General features: G+C 37.4%; 1 protein-coding gene across 1 annotated transcript in view; it reads right to left on the bottom strand.

The window, feature by feature from the left end:
- The window catches only part of RANBP17 (RAN binding protein 17), a 533,584-nt gene that overhangs the window by 401,835 nt on the left and 112,413 nt on the right, over nucleotides 1–19,336 (bottom strand). The window contains exon 13 of the mRNA XM_007939761.2: nucleotides 8,978–9,083. Within this exon, the coding sequence (XP_007937952.1) occupies nucleotides 8,978–9,083 (106 nt within the window). The remainder of the gene's footprint in view (nucleotides 1–8,977; nucleotides 9,084–19,336) is intronic.

The raw sequence follows: 19,336 nt of genomic DNA, 5'->3' as shown, positions 1-19,336 counted from the left end.
AAAAAAAAAGGGGGGGGGGACAGGTTTGCTGGTCTGAGAGAGCCTGGTGGAACTCCTGAGACTATGGCCTCTAGCTGCCCTTCAGGTCTGGAATTGAACCCACTCCTGTGGCTTCTAGCCAATCAAAAGACAGGCATATGAGCTGAAAATTTACATTAGGTAGATATACTCCTTGGAGAGATCAATCATGGGAGAACAAAAGGGCTGTGTATGCACAGGGAGACAGCTCAGGGGCAGGAGTACATGGGAGGGAAAGACACAGGGCAGAGATAAACTATGGGGAGAAAGTGGGAGGGGAGTTGTTGCATTGTGGTAAATTGCAGTCAATGTTATGAGACAAAGTGTATGTGAGCTGCTCTATGAAAGTGAATTTACTCTGTAAACTTCACCCAAATCACAGTAATTATTTTTTTAAAATGGATACAAACAGCTGCAAACATCTATCAATAATCAGAACATGGAATGTATAAAGCATAAATCCAGGAATACTGGAAGTTGTCAAAAGTGAAATGGAACACATAAAGATTGATATCATGGCATTAATGAGCTGAAATGGACTAGTTTTGCCCATTTTGAATCAGACAATTCTATGTTGTACTATGCCGGGTGTGGTTGTTAAGCTTGTGTGTCAACTTGGCTGGGCCTGGTTGACTGGCTGGCAGCTGAATGTAGTTATTCTCCACAGTGAGACTGGTAATTAACTCCGTGGTGGAATCTATTGGAGCAGCTGGGTAGCTGCTTTGCATATGTGGTCTGCTTCCTGTATATAAAAAATAGCTTTGGGAATGGTCTCTAGTTTATGGCATGCTTGAATCCTGCATGTAGCCATATCATTGTTCATCAGCTTCTGATGACCTTGGAACTTTCAATGGACTTGAATCAATGGCCTGCTGTGTGGTTTGGTAATATCGGGACTGTGCCTTTTTACTTGTCAGCCTTGAGCCTGTCAGTCTCAGTGGCCAGCAGTTGTCTGAGTGAAGAAAAGTCTCTAGCTCCAGTGAGCCAGGAGCAGGAGGCAGAGCTGAAACCCAAGGTTGAGGGGCTTTTACCCAGCCCCTAGAGCCTGGCCCTTTGAACTCAGACTTAAAGCCTCCAAACTGTAAGAGAATAAACTCCTGTTTGTTAAGGCCATCCCATTTTGTGGTATATTCTTGTCAGAGCAGCACAGAGGTAACCAAAACACTGGGAATGACAAATTGAAGAGTAATGGTGTCAAATTCATCATCAAAAAGAATGTTTCAAGATCTATGCTGAAGTATAGTGCTGTCAATGATAGGATAATATCTATACATCAGCAAAGAAGACTAGTTAATATTACTATTATTCAAATTTATATATCAACCACTAAAGCCAAAGAGGAAGAAAATGAAGATTTTTACCAACTTCTGCAGTCTGAAATTGACCGCATATGCAATTAAGATGAATTGATTATCACTGGTGATTGGAATGCAAAATTTGGAAACAAAGAAGAATCATTATGAGTTGGAAAATAAAGTTCCGGTGATAGAAATGATGATGAAGATGTCATAATAGAATTTTTCAAGACCAATGACTTATTCATTACAAATACTTTTTTTCAAAAACATAAACAGTGGCTATACACATGGACCTCACCAGGTGGAATACACAGGAACCAAACCGACTACATCTGTAGAAAGAGGTGATGGAGAACTTCAATATCTTCAGCCAAAACAAGGCCAGGAGCTGACTGAAGAAAATTATAACAAATCCATGAGAGAAAAAAAAATGACCTTGACTATATCCCATCTGAATTTAGAGACCATCTGAAGAACAGATTTGATGCACTGACCACGAATGACCAAAAAGCAGATGAGTCAAGAAAGCAAAAGGTCATTAAAAAGACAGGAAAGGAAGAAAGACCCAAATGCATGTCAGGAGAGACTGAAACTTGCTCTTGAATGGAGAATAGCTAAAGCAAATGGGAAAAAAAAAGGCAAGATAAAAGAGCTGAACAGATTTTAAAGAGCAGCTCAAGAAGATAAAGTCAATTATTATAATGACATGTGCAAAGACCTAGAGTTAGAAAACCAAAAGGGAATAACACACTCAGCCTCTCTCAAGCTGAAAGAACTGAAGAAAAAAATTCAAGCCTCAAGTTGCAATACTGAAGGATTCTTTGAACAAAATATTGAATGATGCAGGAAGCATTGAAAGGAAATGGAAAGAATACACAGAGTCACTGCACAAAAAAGACATGGTTGATGTTCAACTATTTCAGGAGGTGGCATATGATCAAGACTCAATGGTACTGAAGGAAGAAGTCAAAGCAGCACTGAAGGAATTGGTGAAAAATAAGCCTCCAGGAAGTGATGTAATACCCACTGAGATGTTTCAACAAATGATACAGCACAGGAGGCACTTACTCATCTATGCCAAGTAACCTGGAAGATGGCTACCTGATCAACTGATCATAAGAGATCCTTATTTGTACCCATTCTCAAGAAAGGTGATCCAACAGAATGTGGAAATTATAGAACAATATCATTAGTATCACATGCAAGTAAAATTTTCCTGAAGATAATTCAACTATGGTTGCAGCAGTATATTGACAGAGACCTTCCAGAAATGCAAGCTGGATTCAGAAGAGGACATGGAATGAGGGTACCACTGCTAATGTCCAATGAATCTTAGCTGAAAGCAAAGAATACCAGAAGGATGTTTACTTGTGTTTTATTGACTATGCAAAGGTATTCGACTGTGTGGAGCATAACAAATTATGGCTAACTTTGAGAAGAATGGCAATTCCAGAATACTTAATTGTGCTCATGTGGAACCTGTACATAGACCAGGAGGCTGTTGTTTCTAACAGAACAAGGGGATACTGCAGGGTTTAAAATCAGGAGTGTGTCAGGGTTGTTTACTTTCACTATACTTGTTCAATCTGCATGCTGAACAAATAATCTGAGAAGCTAGGCTGTATGAAGAATAACATGGCATTAGGATTGGGGGAGGACTCACTAACAACCTGCAATATACAGGCGACACAACCTTGTTTCTGAAAATGAAAATAAGTTGACATACTTACTGCTGAAGTCTGCAGTATGGATTTCACCTCTACATAAAGAAAACGAAAATCTTTACAACTGGACCAATAAGCAGCATCACAATAAATGGAGAAAAGATTGAATTTGTCAAGAAATTCAGTTCACTTGGATCCATAATCTACACCCATGGAAGCAGCAGTCAAGAAATCAGACATCACATTACAATGGGCAAATTTTCTGCAAAATACTCTTTAAAGTGGACAGGCATATGAACTAAACATTTACATTAGGCAGATACACTCCTTGGAGAGACCAATCATGGGAGAATAGAAGGGCTATGTATGCAAAAGGAGACATCTCAGGGGGCAGGAGTGCATGGGAGGGAAGGGCACAGGGAAGAGGTAACTATGGGCAGGAAGTGGGAAGGGAGCTGTTGCACTGGGTAAATTGCAGTCAATGTCATGAGACAAAGTGTATGTGAGCTGCTGTATGGAAAGTGAATTTGCTCTGTAAACTTTCATCCAAATCACAATAAAAAATTTTTTTAAATTTTTATTTTTTAGAAGAATCTTTATTTAAAGTGTTGAAAAGCAAAGATGTCACTTTGGGGAAGAGGTGTGCCTGACCCAAGCCATAGTATTTTCAATCACCTGATATGTATGTGAAACTTGGACACTGAATAAGGAAAAGTGAAGAACTGAAGCCTTTGAATTACAGTGTTGGTGAAGAATACTTTAAAAATGATGGCCTGCCAGAAAAACAAACAAATCTGTACTGGAAGAAGTGCAGCTGAATGCTCCTTGGAAATGAGAATGGCCAGACTTTATCTCACCTACTTTGGTCATGTTGTCAGAAGGGACTATTCCCTAGAGAAGTATATCATGCATGGTAAAGTGGAGGGTCAGCGAAAAAGGGGGAGACCCTCAACTACACAGATCAACACAATGGCTGCAATGATAGGCTCAAGTATAGCAAGGATTGTTGGGATGGTGCATGACCAGGCTGTACAAAGGGTCACTATGAGTTGGAGCTGACTCAATGGCACCTAACAACAACAACAGCCATCAACAGATGAATGGCTAAATAAATACAGTATATTCATATTGTTGACTATTAATAAGCCAAAAAGAGAAATGAAGTTTTGATACATGCTATGACATAGATGAACCTTGAAATCATTGTGCTAAATGAAATAAGCCACACACAGAAGGACAAATCACAGACTGTACGATTCCACTTATAGAAAATATCTAAAATAGACAAATGTATAGACACAGAAAGTAGATTAGTGGTTACTAGGATCTGGGAGGGGAAGAGATGGAAAGTTATTGCTTAATGGGTATGGAGTTTCTATTTGGGGTGAGGAAAAATTTTAGAAATAAATAGTGGTGATGTTACACAGCACTGTGAATATAATTAATGGCACTGAACTATACACTTAAAGATGGCTTACATGGCAACTTTTACATTATAAACATTTTAACACAAATTTTAAGAAGTAAGAATAGTGAGGGCAGTGTGGTTTGAGTTGAATAAGAAAGGGTATACAATGAAATCACAAAAGTAGCAAACACTTCTTTGGGTCATGGCAAGGACTTTGGATTTTGTCTCTCAAGTGTGGCAAGAAGGCACTAGAGACTTATGAATAGAGAAAAAGAGAATAACATTATCTAACATAGATTGGAAAAGATGTTAAATTCACTGATACGATAGTAGGCTTTGGGAGAGAGACCAAAACAGTGTGAGCTAGTTGCCAATGTCTTCAATGAATTATGAGGGATGACTGGGACATGAACAGGTAAAACCAAGTAAAATAGTGGAGCTGAGTAGAAGGAAGCACTCTCCTAGCACTACTGGGTTGAAAACTCAAAAAAAACCCTCAATGCCATTGAAATGGTTCTAACTCATAGCAACAGCCATTGGGTTTCCAAGGCAGTAAATCTTCACGGAAGTAGATTGCTCAACATTCCTTCTGCGGAGTGACTGGTGGGTTTGAACCACCAGCCTTCTGGTTAACAGTCAAATGCCCTAGGCACTGTGCCACTAGAGCTCCTTATCATAATATTAGGAGCTTTTACATGTATTATTAACCTTTTCCCACTAAAATGAGACATATTTTTGACAGGAGTGTGGCAATCTTCTAATTTGGTTACATTCTCTCAGGAGTTGAACAGGTATCACTTAACACAGAGAAGGCAACAGTATTACTGTCCAGTTACTTGGAACTTTTTCATATGAAATTTATATTTTATAACTTCATATAAAACATCATTCTTACTTTTGAATCTCAGTATTTTTAAATACATATTTTCTGTTGTTTCTAGACAAAATATGTAAGTATTAGTGTACTTACACCTACCTCAAATCTGCATGGCCCACACTCACCAATACCATCAATACCTCCCACCCCACTTCTGGCCTCAGTCATCTGCCCGATAGTCTCAGTAAGCACTCATCTAGTTCCTGTGACTATAAACCCTTACTCATGGCAGAGAGGCCTGCCACAGTGCCAGCCCTTAGGTCCAACTCAATAGGACCAACGGAAACTCTTGACTTCCCCAACAACTACTCAATGAAGCCAAGAAACACAACTAAAAAGTGTAGACGAGTTAAACACCTCATGGTGTAGACTTCAACCAGTAAGAAATGGAACACAGAAGGAAGCCAACAGATAAACTGCTTGCTCTTAGTCCCCTAACATGGAATGTTGAGGCACAGAGGACCCTTGTGACATCTGCAGAAAACTCGTGTGAAAGTGAACAACCAGTTGTTTTCTTGGTAATACACTACCGTTTATTTGTTTTATCTTATTCTGTCACTTATTACTTCTTTTCTTTCATTCTTTCTTTACTAAAAAATCTCCCCCTCAATAAAGCATTAGCATATAAGATTCACTTCAGGCTCTGTTTTGCACAGAATGCAGGCTAAAACACAAAATAAATTTTATTTAAAGTTAAATAAGTTTGCTGCTTAAAGAAAAAAATGAAATGTCTGCTTAGGAAATATATACTTCCTTTTTTTATTTCCTATATTTTCTCAGGAAAATAATGTGAGTTTATTATTTCCCTGTCTGATGATGAAAACTTTAAAAATACCAAACTAACTATAGATAAAAGTATACTTTATTTTCATTATACTAAATATGTAATGTTATATTAAGAGATAGTACAAAGATAAATTGTACAGTTAGTTTAAAATTAATCAAAGAGATGGCTCTCAAATACTTATTATTCATGTTTTTAAGTGATTTAAGTTGATATTAGAAATAATAAATCCTAGAAAAACTAAAAAGATTTATGTTCCATTCATATTTTAATTTCATTGAAAAGAAAGATTATAGGTTGAACAGTACATGGAATGAAAGGAAGTTTTCCATTCAAAATTATAAAATAGTTATTAAATACTTAGGAATATATTTAAGAATAAAAATGAGGGAGACTACCACAACTATTTATAATGATTTTGAAAGGGTGGTGAGGTGTAAGAATAGACTTCTAAGATCAATGGAAAAAGATAAAAAGCCCAGAAAAAGATCCAAGAATTTAACATAGGATACAGGTACCATTTCAAATCAGTAGGTATTAACAGTAAGTGGTTAGTACTTTGGAAAAAGTATATACAATAAAATCAATTTCAGATACACTAAAAAAATAAACATTATGGGGTCAAATCATAAATGAACGAGGAGAAAATAAAAGTGGATATGTTTATTAACTAGGAGTGAAAACTCTTTCGAAGAATGAACAACAGAGAATGTATGAAGGAAAACAATGAACCGATCTGTATAAATATTTAAAGCCAGTAAAGATACTTGTAACAAAAATAAGTAGAAAATCTGTTCAAAATGAAAGCAAAATATTAAGATCTTTGATATAATCTGAGCTCCAAAGTTAGAAAGGATAATCACAAAAGAAAATCAGGTAAATGATACAATAAATATATATGAGAATTACAAAGAGGAAACACAAATGGCAAAAGGAGGGGAAGAAAGAATGTTTGACATCACTAGCAACCAAATGAAAACAAAAGCTTTTGTTATCTATAAACTAGCAAAGATAAGAATTCTTTTATCTAGTGTTTGCTACAGAAAAATGATCACTCACATAGCCTTTGGGTTGGGAGGATAAACTGGTACAACCATTCCAGAGGGTCATTTGGTAATCTGTACTGAAGTCTTTAAAATCAATCAGTTATTCAACTTACAGGTTTTAACTCTCATGAAATTATTTAAATCAACATAAAGATATACAAGGATATTTCACCTAAAAGCAATTTATAATAAGAAAAATAAATGAGAAAAAACCCTGTAATTCCAAAACTAAGGGTTTGCTTAAATAAATTCTGGTACCAAACCCACCAAACCCACTGCCATTGAGTCAATTCCAACTCATAGTGATTCTACAGAACAGGGCAGAACTGCTTCATGTGGTTTCCAAGGCTGTAAATCTTCATGGAAGCAGACTGACACATCTTTTTCCAGAGAGCAACTGGTGGGTTTGAACTGCCAATGTTTCAGTTAGCAACTAAGTGCTTAAACCACTGCACAACCAGGGCTTCTAAATTGTAGTACAGCTAATACATCTAGTATCTAAGTAAAATGTTTCTAAGATTGTGTTTGATTTTCTTAAAAAAATTGATTTTGGTAATTTATTGCACATTATTTGTTAGGCAATGTTGTTATTTTTGTATTAGCTCATTCAATTTTTATAAGAGCCAAAAATGAGATATTAGGAGCTCTATTAGGAGATATTAGGTGGCGTACTGCCTAAGGCATGTGATTGCTAACCAGACGACTGGCGGTTCAAACCCACCAGCCACTCCTCAAAAGGAAAACTGGGCAGTCTACTTCTGTGGAGACACGGCCTCAGAAACCCAAGGAAGCGGTCATTATGAGTTGGATCCAACTTGACAGCAATGAGTTTGGTTTTTTTGGTTACAATGAGATATAATTACTATTATTACTTTTAGTTTATAAAACAATATCATACTGTAACTTAAATTTTGTTTTAAAAGGTTAAAAAACAGTAATGAAGTACATAAATCCTATAGGGTCGGTATGAGTCAGAACTGACTGGATGACAGTGGCTTTATTTTTGGGGCACATACATCCACATACATTAATTTAAAAGAGTCAAAAGTCTTTGCCAAGATGATAAAGGTGGTTATCTCCAGATTAATATGAATATTCTTTTCAGTTAAATTTTTTAAATCTCCAATAAAAATATGTATTAGTTCATAGTAAATAAAGATGTTATTAAAAATAAAATACATATATGGGAAACCAACTCACTCAAGTCATTCATATTTAAGAATTTTTGTCAGTTTAGAATAGAAACAGAAGGGAGTAAGTCAGTCACTTCTTACTAACCCAAAACCAAACCCGCTGCCATCAAGTTAATTCTGACTCAAAGTGAACCTACAGGACAGAATAGAAATGCCCCACAGGATTTCCAAAGCTGTAAATTTTTACAGATGCAGAGTGCCTCATCTTTCTCCCGTGGAGCAGCTGGTAGGTTTGAACTTCTGACTTTTTGGTTAGCAGCTGAATGCTTTAACCACTGCACTAGCAGAGCTCCTTACTTCTTACTAAGGTTATGGTAATGAGATGAAAAAATGTAGTCAACAGTCAAAGACTGTGTAACTGACTATTCATTAATTTTGATCAGATTACATTATCCCAATACACATCAACTTTGCATGTTATGTCGGTCCCTAAGAAACGAAAAACTTAAATTCATATTGCATGAAGTTTAAAAAACTTGCGTAACGTTTAAAAAATGTTACTACTTACTAGAAATTTGACCTTTTACAAATCACTTAACTTCTAAGCCTTCAGTTTCTCATCAGTAAAAAGGAAAATACTACTTTTTTCAAAAGTCCAAGTAAAAATATGTTAGTTCATAATACTAGCTCAATAACTAAATGTTTTAAGTGCATAATCAATTTCTGTAAATTATATGGCCATTACTTACCGACAAGATAATTCTCCATCCATAGTATCATGCTCATCCGTACTGATGTATGTTAACCTTCCTCCTACAACCGTCCCAACTAAGTATACCAGCCATGCAAGACGTCCTAATAATATAAGAAAGAAAAAAGTGTAGTAAGTATTGATTTAAAAAAAAAAAAAAAAAAAAACCTGAGTCCATTTCAACTCATAGTGACCGACCCCTTTTGGGTTTCCAAGGTGGTAAATCTTTACAGAAGTAGATTGCCTGGTCTTTCTTCTATGGAGCAGCTGATGGGCTTATTTTTCAGAAAATTCCAAATTAGCAGAACGATAGGTTCTTGGAAACAACTAATAAATTACTGTGAATTCAATTCTTCACAGAGTTGAGAGCTGGGTTTTAAGTTTGAAAAGCCAGTATTACAGTAGAAATGTAGGGCCAGAAAGAGTTACATTTGAATCCTGGCTGCACGAATTAGCTATGTGATCTAAGTTACTTAACCTCCTCAAGTGTTAGGATTTTCATTTGCAAAATGGAGAAAATTATATCTACCATGAAGACTTAATGCTAAAATAAAATTATATAATAAAACACCAAATGGACGTTTGGTACCAGGGCAACGACTCAGTCAGTAAGTACTGATCCAATGACCAGCATCTTTACTGAACAATAAATAAACATCACAATAGCACCATATGATCACTTTTAATATCACCCATACCTAAAACATGAAAGATGCTAATAAATTTATTCCCTTTGTATTTTTATGCATGATTCTTATAAATCAAAGATTTTCAGTATTCAGCTTACATTGTTTGACAGCTGAATTAACTTCATGGCCAATAATATCAGAAAATTAAACAGTTTTACAACAATGACCCAATTGCCAAGTCTGCATTTCTTACAAATCTTGTATTAGAATAGCCAAAATTCACTAATAGAGAAGTATAGACATTTACTGAATGATTTTTAAGTATACTATTTCACATCTCCGGATTCATTGATTTAGGTATCAGATTCTCAAAAAATTTTTGGAAAAAATTTCAGCTTCTAACCAAAATGTCAGCAGTTCAAATCCACCAGCAGCTCTGGGAGAAAGATGTGGTATCCTGTGAAGATTTACAGCCATGGAAAACCTACAGAGCAGTTCTACTCTGTCCTCCAGGGTTACTATGAGTAGGAATTATCTTGAAGGCAATGGGTTTTATGAATAATTAACAACACACCAATTACTTGCTAAAAAGAAATAGTGTGCTATGTCTGGGGACTGATTTTTCAAAATAAGCAGTCTATTCCTTAATAATCAATATATTTCTGTACTGTTTTCTGCTTGACCTTAGTGTTTTTTAAAAAAAGGTGTTAAATTGAACAAGTCATGAATGAGGCTATCTGTGCTTGTTCAAAGACTTCTTTTTGCTGAGTACAGTCGAGTCAGTTCTGACACAAAGTGACCCTATGTATAACAAAACACTATCTTGTCCTGTGTTATCCTCACAGTTGTTTGGACCCACTATTGCAGTCACTGTGGCAATATATCTTGTTAAGGGTCCTCCCCTTTTTCCCTGACCCTCTACTTTACCAAGCATGATATCGTTCTTCAGAGACTGGTCCCCCCTGATAACATTTCCAAAGCATAGGAGACAAAGTCACTCCATCCTCGCTACTAAGGGGCATTCTGGCTATACTTCTTCCAAGACAAATTTGATCACTCTAACAGAAGACCATGGTATATTCAATATTCTTCACCAACATCATAATTCAAAGGCATCAATTCTACTCTGTCTTCCTTATTCATTGTCTAGTTCTTTATTCATTATCCATATACCTCCATGCATATGAGGCAACGGAAAATACCATGGCTCAGATCAGGCACACCTTAGCGCTCAAAGTGATACCTTTGCTTTTTAACACTTTATAAAGGTCTTTTGCAGCAATTTTGCCCAATGTAATATGCTGTTCGATTTCTTCACCGCTGCTTCCATGGGCATTGATTGTAGATCCAAGTAAAATGAAATCTGTTCTGGTCACCTAGTGCTACTCTATCAAGAATATATACCACAAATGGGATGGCTTGAACAAACAGGAGTTTTCTCTCACAATCTGGAAGCTTTAAGTCCAAGTTCAAAGTACCAGGCTCTAGGTGCTGAGTGAAAGCCCCTCAACCTTGGCTTCAGCTCTGCCTCCTGCTCCTGGTGCACTGAAGCTAGGGCATTTCCTCACTCAGACAGCTGCTGGCTGCTGAGACTGACAAGCCCAAGGTTGACAAGTAATAAGGCACAGTCCTGATGTTACCAAACCACACGGCAGGCCATTAATTCAAGTCCATTCAAAGTCCCAAGATTGGCAGAGCACGGCAGGCTGCTAAACGACTCAGCAACATGGAGGGTTCAAGCATGCCATAAGCTAGAGACCATTCCCCAAGACTTTTCCTTATATACAGGAAGCAGACCACATCCCTAAAGCAGCTACTCAGCTGCTCACTGTAGATTCCACCATGGAGTTGATTACTAGTCTCATCATGGTGAATACTATAGCCAGCTGCCCAACCACTCAACCAGGCCCAGCCAAGTTGACACACAAACGTAACTACCACAAAATCCTTGACAACTTTAACCTTTTCTCCATTTATCATGATGTTGCTAAATTAGTCCAGTTGTGAGGATTTTTGTTTTCTTTACGGTGAGGTGTAATCCATACTGAAGGCTACAGTCTTTAATCTTCATCAGTAAGTGCTTCAATTCAGCTTCATTTTCAGCAAGCAAGATTGTGTCATCTGCATGTTAAAAATTATTAACAAGTCTTCCTCCAATCCTGATGCCATGTATTTCTTCATGTAGTCAAGCTTCTCAGATTATTTGCTCAGCATACAGATTAACTTAGAACACTTAGAAGGATAAATGAATAAATGTAGATAAGAACACATTCTTCCTATTTTCATGTCGCTAAATAACAGCCATTATAGTACTACAACTAATTAACAATTCCCTCATAGCTTCTGGGAAGCCTCAGCGTATTCAGGTAAAAATTTCCTAAATACTAGAAATATAACCTGGCAAGTATCTACATCCCTTATTCTAACACAAGGCAACAGTCAGTAAAATCAGAAGGGACCAATTACAAAACCTTGTACACTAGCAATGTGGAGTAGATTAAAAAGGAGAACATGAACACTAATTTGATCAAGTAATCATCATAAAACAGACTCAAGCTTCAAGACATGTACAATTAGTGAAAAAGGTAACAACAGAAAGCCCAGTTAGAAAACTTTTAAGGTGTTGTCAAAGTTATCTTACGTACTTCAAAAATGTCTTATGAGCAATATGCTGTTGTTAGAGGTTATACAGTCTATTTAGACTCGTAGCAATCCCATGAGACAGGGTAGAACTGCCCCCAACAAGGTTTTCTCTGCTGTAATCTTTATGGAAGCAGATAAGCAGGTCTTCCTGCCACAGAGTTGGTGGGTAGGTTCCAACTGCCAATCTTTCAATTAGCAACTGAGCACTTACCCATCTGTGCCACTAGGGCTCCTTATGAACAATATGAAAGTCTATAAAAAGCTGCATTGGTGACACAATTGGATAAGCATTCAGCTGCTAGCCAAAAGGTTGGTGGTTCAAATCTACGAGCTGCTCTACAAGAAATAAGACCTGGCAATCTGTTCCCATAAAGATCAATGCCTTGGAAACCTTACAAGGCAGTTATACCCTAGTATAGGGTTGATATTAGACAGAATCAACTGGACAGTATATAACAACAACAAGATATTATATGATAACATACGCTCTTCCCTAATTAACCTACTTCCCCTGTGGGCTCTTCTCAAATGGTAATTGATTTCTCTTGCATATATAACAAACAAATAAACTCACTGCCATCAAGTCGATATCGACTCATAGCGACCCCTCCTTGGGTTTCTGAGGCAGTATCACTACGGAAGTAGGTTGTCCAACCTTCCTTCCGAGGAGTGGCTGATGGGTTTGAACTGCCAGCCTTCTGGTCAAATGCCTTAAGCACTACACCACCAGAGCTCCCCTTGTATATATACTCTTGTGGTAGTTGTACCTCTTATCTCTTTGGCTTTGAACACAGAGTATGTGTTCTTCATGTTCCTCATTTCCACTTCCAGGATAGGCTCCCTCTGGATCTCCATGATAAATGCACTCAGCTTTAGATTTTATGTCACCAAACTATACTACCAAGTATCAATTCTTGCTAAAATTATCTACTCTCCTTCAGGTCTACTGCCTTTTAATTTTTGAATCTTTTATTCCTGACTCACTGTTCTATCACAATCACTAGCAGTAACAGTATCTACAAAGATGTATCTACCAACTGCAAAAGTCTTCATCCTACTGAAAACCTTCAACAATGAACCTCTCACTTTTTTAAAATAGCATTACTGATATACAACTCACAACTCATACGATTCATCTATTTAATGATGAAATAAAATTCATTGTTTTTCAGTACATTCACAGAACTATGCATCTATTACCACTATCTAATTTTAGTATCTCCCCTGCCAAAGAGATCCATACTCATTAGCAATCACTCCACATCCTCTCTCACCTAAGCCCTAAGTAACCACTAACCTACTTCATGTCTCTTTAGATTTTCCCGTTTTGTACCTTTCATATGAATAGAAAGAATAGAATTATACAATATGTCTTTATGACTTGCTTCTTTTATGTAGTATTGCCTTTCAAGGTTCATCCCCATTAGAGCATATACTGGTATTTCACTCTGTTTTATGGCCAAATAACACATTTTACTTATCCATTCATCCATTCATCCACTGATGGATATCTAGGTTGTTTCCATTTTTGAAAAAAAAAAACAAACTCACTGCTGTCAAGTTGGATCTGACTCATAGAGACTCCTCCTTGAGTTTCTGAGGCAGTATTACTATGGAAGTAGATTGCCAGATCTTCTGAGGAGTAAGTGGCTGGTGGGTCTGAATAACCAGCCTTCTGATTAGCAGTCAAATGCCTTAGGTACTACGCCACCAGATACTGCTGTAAATCTGCAAATAAGCTTGTTAGTACAATAGGACAGCACCAGGCTGCTAACCAAAAGGCTGGCAGTTTAAGCCCATCAGCACAGCTCCACAGGAGAAAAGACTTGGTGATCTGCTCTGATAAAGACTACATCCTAGGAAACCCAAATATATTACTACATCCTAGGAGCTCTGGTAGTATAGTGGCTAAGGCACTTGACTGCAAACCAGAAGGCTGGCAGTTCAAACCCACCAGCCACTCCTCGGAAGGAAGATGGGGCAATCTACTTCCGTAGTGATACTGCCTCGGAAACCCAAGGAGGGGTCGCTATGGGTCAGGTCCAACTCGACGGCACATAACAACAACAACAACAAGTAAAACAGACAGTTTTACTCTGTTCTATAAGGATGCTATAAGTTGGAATTGACTCAAAGGTACATAACAAAAACAAAAAATGAAAGTTCATGTACAAATTTTTATGTCAACTTTTTTTCATTTCTCTTAGATATAATGAGGAGTATAATGCTGGATCATATGGTAACTCTATCTTTAACATGTTGGGGAACTGTCAAGTCAAACCACCTATTCCATTTCACATTACCACCAGTAATGTACAAAAGTTGTAATTTATCCACATCCTCACCACCACGTATTATCTGACTTTTTTATTATAGCCATGGACAGTATGAAGTGGTATGTCGTTATAATACTGATCTGCATTTCCCTGGTGATAATGATATTGCTACCACTTGCATATCAGTTTGTCATACTGTGGTGGTTTGTGTGTTGCTGTGAGGCTGGAGGCTACACCACCGGTAATTCAAATATCAGTAGGTTCACCGATGGTGGATAGATTTCAAAGGAGCTTCCAGACTAAGACAGACTCAGAAGAAGGAAGAGACCATACACTTCTCAAAGTATAGGCCAGTGAAAACCTTATCAATAGCAGTGAGACACTGTCTGATATATTACTGGAAAATTTTACAAATAGTCCTGAAACACTGTCTGATAGTGCCAGAAGATGAGACCCTCGGGTCAAAAGGCTCCCAAAATACGGTTGGGGAAGAGCAGCCTCCTCAAAGTAGATTCAACCTTAATAACATGGATGGAGGAAAGCTTTCAGAACCTCCATTTGCTGATGTGGCATGACTCAAAATTGGAAGAAACAACTGCAAACATCAATTAATATAATCAGAGCATAGAATGTAAAAAGTATGGATCTAGGAAAATTGGAAGTTGTCAAAAATGAAATGGAACACATAAAGATCGATATCCTAGGCACTAAAAAAAAACCCTAACTCACTGCCGTCGAGTCAGATCTGACTCATAGCAACCCTTCCATGGGTTTCTGAGGCAGTATCACTATGGAAGTACACTGCCCAACCTTCCTTCCAAGGAGTGGCTGGTGGGTATGAACCTACAGCCTTCTGGTTAGCAGTCAAATGCTTTAGGCATTACGCCACCAGATCCTAGGCATTAATGAGCTGAAATGGATTGATTTTGGCCATTGTGAATCAGACAACAACATGATCTACTATGTTGGGAATGAAAAACTGAAGAGGAATGGTGTGGCATTCATTGTCACAAAGAATGTTTCAAGATCTATCCTGAAGTACTATGCTATCAGTAATAGGATAAAATTCATAAGCCTACAAGGAAGACCAGTTAATACTACTATTATTCAAATTTACACACCAAACACCAAAGCCAAAGACAAGGAAATTAAGATTTTTCACCAATTTCTGCAGTCCGGAATTGACCACACATACAATCAAGATGTACTGATTATTACTGGTGATTGGAAAGCAAAAGCTGGAAATAAAAAAGAACCACTAGGAATTGGAAAATAAAGCCCTGGTGATAGAAATGATGCTGGAGATCACATGATAGAATTTTGCAAGACCAATGACTTATTCAAATACCTTTTTTCAACAACATAAATGGCAGCTATATATGTGGACCTCACCAGATGGAATACACAGGAATCAGACCAACAGTATTGTGGAAAGAATGACAGAGAAGCTCAGTATCTTCAGGCAAAATAAGGCCAGGGGCTGACGGTGGAACAGACCATCAATTGTGTCAGGTTGAAGCTGAAGACAATTAAAACAAGTTCATGAGAGCCAAAATATGACCTTGATTATATCCCACCTGAATTTAGAGACCATCTGAATAAGGGACTTGATGCACTGAACACCAAGGACCGAAAACCACATTAATCATGGGATGACATCAAGCACGTCATACAGAAAGACTACAGAAGGTCATTAAAAAGACAGGAAAGGAAGAAAACACCAAAATGAATGTCAGAAGAAACTCTGAAACTTGCCCTTGAGTGAAGAGTAGCTAAAGCAAATGGAAGAAATGACAAGATAAAAGAGCTGGGAGTTCCGGTAAGATGGCAGAATAGGCAGACAGACTGCACAGACCCTCTTCAACAAAGAAAAGGGGATCCAATTAACACAGATACAGAAGATAATCCTGGAGCCCTGAACTTCGAAGGGAAGAATATAGAAGTGGACTAAACTCCAACAGTAGAAGAACTTGCATGAAAACACCAAAAAAGGAGACAACACGGTCTATCAGCAATTCTGACGGCACAGAAAGTTTGGATGTTGCTGAGTGGTGTTGTGTTGCTGTTGTCGTTATGTGCCACCGAGTTGGCCCCGACTCATAGCGACCCCTCCATGGGTTTCCGAGGCGGTATCACTACGAAGTAGATTGCCCAACCTTCCTTCTGATGAGTGACTGGTGAGTTTGAACTGCCAGCCTTCTGGTTAGCAATCAAGTGCCTTAGGCACTATGCTACCAGAGTCGTGTTAGAACCTGAGAATTAACATAAAAACCGGCCCTGCTAGCCTAGGGATGCATGGAGGACTGCACTGGTGACTGGTGAATAAAAGGGGAAGCAGCGAAAAGGAAGGCAGTCTGACCTGTGGACTTTTCCCTCCCCAGAGGGTACAGCCATTTTGAACGTTTACAAGCAGTTTGACCATTTTGGATATTTAAAGCGACAGCGTTCTCCCAGATTCCAGGGACCTAAGAATAGGCTTCACTTGCCAGAAACCACAAGGACGTTCCAGATGCCAATGACTGGAAAGGTTCTAGTTTTCAGCTTTTTCTCTCTTCTTTGTTCTTGGTTCCCATTTTTTCTTTCTCATGGTTAACCTCATTCCTTGTTTTCCTTTTTGCATTTTTCCCATTTTTTTTCTTCATTATTTTCCTACTCTACCTTTTTCCTGTTACTGCCCTCTCCCCAGATATTGCAGGGTTATTTTTTCTTTTTTTGATTATTGTTCCCGTGTGTTTACACAGTATGTTTTTTGTCCACTTGCTTTTACTTTTTTGATGGTTATTTGACTGCTGGTCCAACTGAGTGGGAGACAGCAACAGTACCCATACGACACAACTGTATCCAAACCTCCTGCAGCTTCACTTACTAAGAGCCACCAATTCCTTCTCCATTAATGGGCCAATGATAAACAACCACGAAAAATGGCCTGACTCACCCTTAACTACTCCTCACAAATAGTTAACAGAGATCTAAATACAACAATGTCACACTATGTGGACCATCACAGTCCACACAAAGAAGCAAGATAAAGTGGAACAAGGGACCAGAATACAGACCCAGAACATGACACTGAGGAAGAAGCAGCATTTGAACTCCCTGATAAGGAATTCAGAAGAATTATATTTAAGTATCTTCAAAGGATTGAGAGACAGATCAAGGGAAACACTGACAAAATTAAGGAAAACAGACAAAAACCTAGAACAATTTCAGAAGAAATACATGAACAAAATGACAAGATAAAGGAAAAATTAGAAATGATACAAAATCTACAGACAGAAATTCAAAAGATTAATACTAAATTTTCAGAAAGGCATAACACACTGAAAGGGTAAAGGAGTAGAACTGAATCAATGGAGACAGAATTAATGAGATTGACGACAAATATGTGAATACTTCTCTAGAAAGGGATCAATCAGAAAAAATATTTAAAAAAAAAAAATTGAAGAAAGCCTAAGGTTCATGTGGGATACTATCAAAAGGAATAACCTATGTGTAATTAGAATTCCAGAACAGGAAGAGAAAACTGTCCACAATTTGTTGGAGGACAATTTCCCTGATATGACAAAAGATAAGAATGTATCCATTCAGGAAGTGCAACAATGCCAAATAGGAGAGACCCCAAAAGAAAATTACCAAGATGTATCAACATCAAACTCATCAAAACCAAAGACAAAGAAAGAATCCTGAAAGCAGCATGGGAAAAACAAAGTTACTTACAAAGGACAACCAACAAGAATAAGCTCTAATTTCTCAGCAGAAACCATGCATGCAAGAAGGCAATGAGATGTTATATATAAAAGCCTAAAAGAAAAAATTTTCCAACCAAAAATTACATACCCAGCAAAACTGTGCCTCAATATGATGGTATAATTAGATTTCCAGATAAGCAGAAATTAAGGGAATTTGTTAAAACTAGACTAACCTTACAAGAGATACTAAAGGAAGTCCTTTGAACAGAGAAGCAATAATAGCAAACAAAAAACAATCATTAATACACAAGATGATATAACCCAGAAACCAACACCGCTATGGACCTATACAAAGTAAAGATAAGCTTACAAGATTGTAATCAGGGAATCAGAGACATCAATTGGCAAATGAGGACAACTACAAACCAAAAAGAGGGGAAAAATAGTGTAGTTACAGAACTTCTAAATGGTGAGGAAGTCGAGAGTTGCAAGATAGAATGGACTGTTCTAAACTTGGGAAGAAAATTATAAATCACAGGGTAACCTCAAAGGAAAGTGATAAACCCTCACATCACAATAAAAAAGAAGACAAGTATAAATATTTAGCAAATACTAAAATGACAGCAACAAAGGAAATGATGACATGATTCATAAACAAGAGCTCAGCATAGAAAATTATAAGGAACAAAGAAACTACGAACACCATGAAAAAACACATAACAAAATGACAGCAACCAGTTCACACTTGTTAATAATTACACTGAATGCTAATGGATTAAATGCACTACTCCAGAGGCAGAGAGCTGCAGATTGGATAAGAAAACAAAACCCATCAATATGTTGTCTACAAGAGACACACCTTAGAGACAAAGACTAAAAATCAAAGGTTGGAAAAAGATATATCAAGCAAATGGCAACCATAAAAGAGCAGGAGTAGCAATATAAATTTCTGATCAAATTGACTTTAAGACAAAAACCACCATATGAAACAAGGAAGGACATTATATAATGATTAAAGGATCAACTGAACAAGAAGATATAACCATAATAAATATCTATGGACCCAATGAAAGAGCCCCAAAATACATAAATCAGACTTTAAAAGAGTAAAAAAGGCAAA

Source organism: Orycteropus afer, unplaced genomic scaffold (genome assembly GCF_000298275.1).
Source record: "Orycteropus afer afer isolate SDZICR_OR568_19922 unplaced genomic scaffold, OryAfe1.0 scaffold00062, whole genome shotgun sequence".
Classification (NCBI taxonomy): Eukaryota; Metazoa; Chordata; class Mammalia; order Tubulidentata; family Orycteropodidae; genus Orycteropus; species Orycteropus afer.
Note: the sequence above shows the minus strand (reverse complement) of the source record. Positions and strands in the feature narration are given on the sequence as shown.